General features: G+C 38.6%; 1 protein-coding gene across 2 annotated transcripts; it reads right to left on the bottom strand.

Annotated features, from left to right (window-relative positions):
- Positions 1-2,658: 2,658 nt before the first annotated feature.
- LOC147223845 (uncharacterized) lies at positions 2,659-5,165 on the bottom strand. Of its 2 annotated transcripts, XM_086166352.1 has the most exons (4): positions 4,994-5,165; positions 4,179-4,859; positions 3,927-4,055; positions 2,659-2,963 (listed from the first exon to the last, which is right to left on the bottom strand). In XM_086166352.1, the coding sequence occupies exons 1-4, from the start codon at positions 5,046-5,048 to the stop codon at positions 2,887-2,889; spliced, it is 942 nt and encodes a 313-aa protein (XP_086022478.1). In that variant the 5' UTR covers positions 5,049-5,165; the 3' UTR covers positions 2,659-2,886. The 2 variants fall into 2 exon arrangements, with proteins under 2 accessions (XP_086022478.1, XP_086022479.1); XM_086166353.1 differs by having other exon boundaries at positions 2,659-2,965; positions 4,179-5,099.
- Positions 5,166-6,814: the final 1,649 nt, after the last annotated feature.

Below are 6,814 nucleotides of genomic sequence, written 5' to 3'. Positions count from 1 at the left end.
AGATCCTGTTGAATAATCTAGAAAGGAATTCTACTGTCGCCTCTCCCAGACATTTCCATTCATCAGAACCAACTGCCTTTCCACTCTAATTTCTTTTCCATACTAAATCGTAGTCCACAATAGTCACCTTGTCTACCCTTTGCTCCCTTTCATTTTCCTCATTATTTTTGTTGCAACCTGTACTGTCTTCTTTCTTAAAAACAAATATTTGAGTTCTTCACTTTTCTGTAGCATGAAGAACAATTGATTTTCTTGGCTTATTTCAGCTTTTTTTTCATGTTTTACATCAACTATAAACAGTAATATCTCAATGGTCATGGGCTGACACATTCTTTAACTGTGCAAACTAGCTGATACATTATTAGGCAAACAGTAAGAAATTCAGAACCACACATTAACATCCTGTTGAGGTCAGACGGCAGCAGTAAACAGGGACGGAAATTCATATTGCTGAAGTGAAGAACCAAAGCTTGAGCAAAGCTAAGAAACAATGCAAGTTGTTTTGTTTGTTTTTCTGTTTCTTTGTTGCTCATTTGACGAATGAAAACATGAATAAAATCTACCATGTGTTTTGCAGGGCTGTTTAGAAATCTGTACTTATTTATTCATTTTCAATCTTTGTTGTCGATCAGCTTTATTAATTGTATTTAAAGACTCTTTACATATATAGAAGCTTTAAAACTATAAATTGAAATTTAAAAAGATATTCAAATATTTAAGTAAGGAAATAAAATTAGTAAAACACGCAGGTGCAGGTCCTCTTCTTACTTCCTTATAATTGATGTTGCAACTTCCTGTCAGCTGGATCCCTCATTCACCTTGTTTCACTTTGTCAGTTTATATTCTCAATGAATCATTTAACCCCAGCAATTTGCTTGTTCGAGCATACGTAATTGTGTTAAAATATAAAACTTAAAGAGAAACTTTAGGCCAAACAAGCTGAGAAGAAAACCCTGTCAAAGAAGCCGCATATATTTCCTGTTTGTGAGTGGGGGTGGCGGTGGAGAGGGGACTGAGAAACCCGTTGGGCTGAACTCAGTGAAGAAGTTTGATCAGGGTGAGAACGTCCAAGCGACTCGCAATTTTTCTTTTTTCTTTTCCTTCACTTCTTATTATCGTGTAATCACTGATTAAAAAGTAAATAAATTACAACTCATCACCGATGTTGAACATACACAGTGGTGAACACAACAGTTACTTCTCTTCACAGGGTTTGTGATGCACGATCGACTCATGAAAACACCTGGAAATGATCAACAGATCGTGTGAAATGAAGAAAGGTCTTTATTTCGACTTCAACATGTCTAATGTTCAGCTGTTGTGATTGTAGAAAGGACAAACATCAAGAACAACTACATCTTCATGAGAAATGATTCAAACCATGCTCATTTACTGCCTTACACTGGAATACACACACTCCAGCATAAAACAGAGGATTGTCATCCATGTATATATAAAAACAATATAAAGCTGCAAGAAAACAATTAAAAACAGTTTAACATGAACATAGAATTAAAAACAGCATACCTCTGCATCCGGGGTGGACGTTAACAGAGATTCATTTTGTGAGTCTGGTTATTAAAATATGAACAAAGATTTAAATTCAGCGATACAAATGTGATTGTGCATTAATAAGTGAATAGAGTTGATAAGATACACATTCAAGTATGAATATGTATCCACTGAAGACACATAAGGATACGTCCTGTTATACTGGGCATCTTGACTATTCAGGAGCTCTGCAGCCTTGAATGCAACAAACCCTGATGCACCTTTTTATCAGAGCCAGAATTACAATAACTTCCTCAATAATTCAAGCTCATCAGTGAATCGTGGCCGCCCATGACCGTGACGCCAGTTTAGGACTGATCCTTCTTTGGACCAGTATCATCCCACGAGAGCTGCAGTTTCAAATGTCCAGCCATTGAAACTCTGCCCTTGTCGATCTTAAATCCTTATACTTGCCCATTTTCCCTGCTTTTAACACCTGGATGTCGAGGACAATGTGATCATTTGCTACCGCTCACTAACACTAACTGGCACCACGATGAAGACATAATGTTTTTGTTTTTGTTTTTAGCTTTTTTTGTTGAACACCTTACTTTCCATGCCATTAGTTACATGATAAGACATTCCAAATGATGACATTGACATTGTCTCATGAAGAACTGTCAGCTATTTAATCATGACATTGACTGCAGAAATGAGCACATCAGAAAGTTTTGTTTATAACACGACTTCTAATCAGCTAATGAACAGTGAACATAAAATTCAAAGGTTCTATCTATCTATCTATCTATCTATCTATCTATCTATCTATCTATCTATCTATCTATCTATCTATCTATCTATCTATCTATCTATCTATCTATGACGTTGGTACAGATTGATTGATTCATGAGAGGCAGGGTGTTTGGTTTTCTTGGCCAGGATGTCGATAGTTGTGAAGTCAGGTGACCAAAGACCACCTTATAGAACTTGTTCTAACCGTCTGAACCAAATAGTTACAAAGCCTTTCTTTTATAGATGAAAACGCTACAAAGACTTCCTGTCAGGAGAGGACAGACATTTCAACTCTGCAGTGGTGACTACACAGTTAAATGAAAGATTCTGTCGTCCTCTGGTTTATGGTGAACAATCAAGACCAAGACGTGGCAAGCAAAGGAGAGGTTTTATTGCATGTTCGAGCTGTGAAAACATCGACCGCCTTGATGGTACAAACTGCAGTCAAATACCAAAATGTTTCCCAATAATTGTTTGCTCGTGTAGAAAACAAATCATTTCACTCAAGGAGACATGTTTTATTGCTGAAAGTGCAAAGCAATATTTCACACGGTGAGTCTGATCTACTGCCTCAGACTGTGGTACACACATTCACTCCAGGTGTCATCCTTCTGTGCTCTTGATGTGCCCACCTTGGAATCCCTTTGAGAAGCTTGGAGGTTCCCTGACTCTTGGCGACCCTGATGAAAACACATGAAACATAGGAATTAAATCCAGTATCTTTGTATATTTTGCAGGTGGCTTTGACCAGCACTCCCAAAAACACTGTGGTGCGATTCGGATTTAAACTCTTCTCCTTAAAACCCCTCATTCCCTGAAACCCCAGCCTTTTCACAACAATGTGCAATATATTCTTTACATCCTGTGTTGTGCTTCCATTCTTACATTTAATATGGATATATTTTCCTACCTCTGCATTTGGTCCCGAGGCAGCGGTAGATGTAGTTTCAGAGTTTTACCAGGACAAGAACAGAGAAAAAGGAGAGATGTTGGGAAAAATGATGGTAAACTTTTTTTTTCTTCCACTCTGGCTGAATGTTACCAACCAGTTCTACTGATATATTTATTGAAAAAAACACACAAAACAGCAGGACAACATAGAGATTCAGCAGGATTTTCTTTGACAAGGAACAACGAATATTGGTCTTCACTGGTTGAAAGGTCCATCAAATGGGAGTTGATAGATCTTGAATATGTTATGATCACTTCGATACTGATGATCTGGACACACCAACATTATCAGTCTTCATTTGCGTTGCATTCATAAACGTAAATTATCCTTTATTTTGGTTGATGTGCACTCATGTCAAACTCAGCTGATCCTCACACAGATTTAACTGTAGGTTAAGATATCAAAAAATCAAAGTAGGGACATCAAATGTTGACTTTGTAATTTAGAATATCCACGACAACCAACATGAAGACTTGGGTTTTTGAGTTTCAACGTTACACCAACCTAAAACCCTACATCCTCCAAACATGGATATAACATGAAAGCATCCAATTGGTGATCAGTGATGTTGTTGGTGTTCAATAAATCAATAGGGATCTATATTTTAGCTGGTTTTAACAAATTTTCATTTTCCATTCTACAGAATTAGAAGTTATCATAAGACAAAATAAGATCACAAGACTTCTCCTACCTTTGCACCAGAAGCTGCTTATCTTGGACATTATATAGGGAGTAGAATTCAGGACAATAACCAGGATGGTGATGAGTGTCAGAGCTCCTCTGAAGACAGATTCTTCAAAAGTGAAGTGTTTTCCCTTCCCTGATTTGAACAGTGACAAATCAGTGATTTTTAGTTTAGTAACTTTCAGTTCTATTTTGTCTTTAGACTGGAACATTCACTACTCACGAATAATAAACTAATAAATCACTGTATTCTACTTACCTTGTATGTCCAGAGTTATATTGTTTCCAAAAAGTATCCAACCACATGATGCAACAGCACAACGGTAGGTTCCAGTGTGAGAGACAGTCAGATTCTCTATTAACAAGTGACACAAACAGGTTTGTCTTTGGGTCCCAGCTTTGCTCTCACACTGGTTCTCTTTGACTTTCTGAGTGTAAATAATTCCTGGTTGCGATTCTTCTGAATGTTTGAACCAGTAAACGCTGTGTCCTGTATCACAAGTCCCAGTTTGGATTGAGCATGTCAGATTCACAGAGTCTCCTGGCTGGAGGGTCTCAGATGGTGAATGGAGAACAGAAAGGCTGACTTTCAGACGGATGTCCAACACTCTGACCAGGGTGCTGTTTAAAAATTCTATTTTATTTGTTTTGTGCTTCACGCAGAAGTAAGTTGCAGAGTCTGAAATTTTTGCTTCTGAGATCTTGAAGGTATTTCTGCCAGCTCTACTGTCAATTCCAAAGCGTGTATCTTTAAATTTGCCTTCTAAAGGTCCATTTTTTGTGACATTAATCATGAGCTTTGGTTTCTGTCCCAGAGTTTGTTTATACCAGTAAAAGTTGTTGATATATCCAGAGTCTTTATCAAAACACTCCAAAACAATGTCTTCACCCACATTAACAGATAATTGTTGGAGAGACGATGACGAATCTGCCATGTGAGCTGAGAAGGAAACAGAAGAAAACAAAATGAACCTCAGTATACAGATATGTTAAACTCAGCCATGTCAAGACATGTGGCCAAATATGAAAGAAAAACAAAGTAAGATGAAAACAAAAGAAAAATATGATGCTCACCTGTTCTGACCAATAGCAAAATTGACACATGAAAAACAACAGTTACAGGATTCATGCTGGTTGAAACCTCCACCTTCACTGCAGAGGAACTATATTGAATCAGTAGTTTTATAAAGCAAGACAACCAATCAGATGAGAGTCTGTGAAATTATCACGATCACATGTTCACTCCTCCCCCAATCGTCTCTGTGTGGTACATTCCAGAAACACGATATTGTCAACACGTTCATAGAGTAGAATATTTCCTGTCAATCTGAGCCATTTTATTACACCGACACTGACAGAAGACCTCAACTGGATTGTTGGAGAACAGTTTATCTGTTGTGCTGATCTCAGAACAGCCAGGGCTGTGAGCATCTGCTTGCCAGTCTCCAGAGCTTGCTATCTCATCTGGTTGTTCATGGATGAAGATAACATCTCCATGCCTGGTGTCCTGGCTCCCCATTAGCTTTTTTGTGCATTAACATGCCGTGTAGTTACTGTCTACTTTTTCTTTCACCAGGTCCCTTCAGGGGTCGCTACAGCAAACCAACTTCTAACTTCTGCCGTTGTCATCTGTATCCTCTTTTCTCTCACCATCTAACTTCATGTTCCCTTTCACTCCATTGATAAATATTCTTCTCAATCTTCCTGCTTGCCGGTTCCTGCCTCAAAATCCTTTTGCCAATATCTTTACTATCCCTTTTCTGTATGTATCCAAACCATCTTAATCAGGTCTCTCTGATTTTATCTCCAAAATATCTCGCATGTATTGTCCTTCTGATAGATTAATTCCTGATCCTCACCATCCTGGTCATTCCCTAAGAGAAACTCAACATCTTCATCTCTGCTATCTCCAGCTGTGCTTACTGTCTTTGTCCTTGTTGCCACTATCTGTCGACCGAACACTATCACTGGTCTCTCCCCCGTCTTTTACACCTTTCATTTCATTCTGACTGATACTCTTACTTTTATCACACATGAATACTGAAACCTTTCTCTACCCATTCCAATCTGGATCCCTGTCATTCACATAAATGATTTCTGTCTTCCTGTAGCTAACCTCGATTGTTCTCCTCTGCAATGCATGACTCTACCTCCACCAGATTTTCCTCCATTTGCTGCCCACTTAAGAACAGATCACCGTGTCATCTGCAAACATCATCGTCCGTGAAAATTCCTGTTTGACGTCATCTGTCAGTCTGTCCATCACCACAGCAAACAAGAAGGGGCTCAGAGATGATCTCTAATTTGTCCAAACATCACTTTGCTCTTCTTTGTCACGCTCACAACACCCTTCACCACTGTCACACAGCTTGCATACATGTCCTGCCCCATTCTAACACCTTTCTAACACATGCAGGTGCAGGTCCTCTTCTTACTTCCTTATAATTGATGTTGCAACTTCCTGTCAGCTGTCCCGTTAACATGGATCACTCATTCCCCTTGTTTCACTTTGTCAGTTTATATTCTAAATGAATCATTTAATCCCAACAATTTGCTTGTTCGAGCATACGTAATTGTGTTAAAATATAAAACTTAAAAAGACACTTGAGGCCAAACAAGCTGAGAAGAAAACCCCGTCAAAGAAGCCGCATATATTTCCTGTTTGTGAGTGGGGGTGGCGGTGGAGAGGGGACTGAGAAACCCGTTGGGCTGAACTCAGTGAAGAAGTTTGATCAAGGTGAGAACGTCCAAGCGACTCGCAATTTTTCTTTTTTCTTTTCCTTCACTTCTTATTATCATGTGATCACTGATTAAAAAGTAAATAAATTATAACTCATCACTGACGTTGAACATTCACAGTGGTGAACACAACAGTTACTTCTCTTCACAGGGTTT

The sequence above is a fragment of the Fistularia commersonii genome, chromosome 19 (assembly GCF_037954325.1).
Source record: "Fistularia commersonii isolate RoL2024-O1a breed Wild chromosome 19, RoL_Fcom_v1.0, whole genome shotgun sequence".
Taxonomy (NCBI): domain Eukaryota; kingdom Metazoa; phylum Chordata; class Actinopteri; order Syngnathiformes; family Fistulariidae; genus Fistularia; species Fistularia commersonii.
The sequence above is the reverse complement of the archived record's forward strand: the minus strand, read 5'-3'. Positions and strand labels throughout refer to the sequence as shown.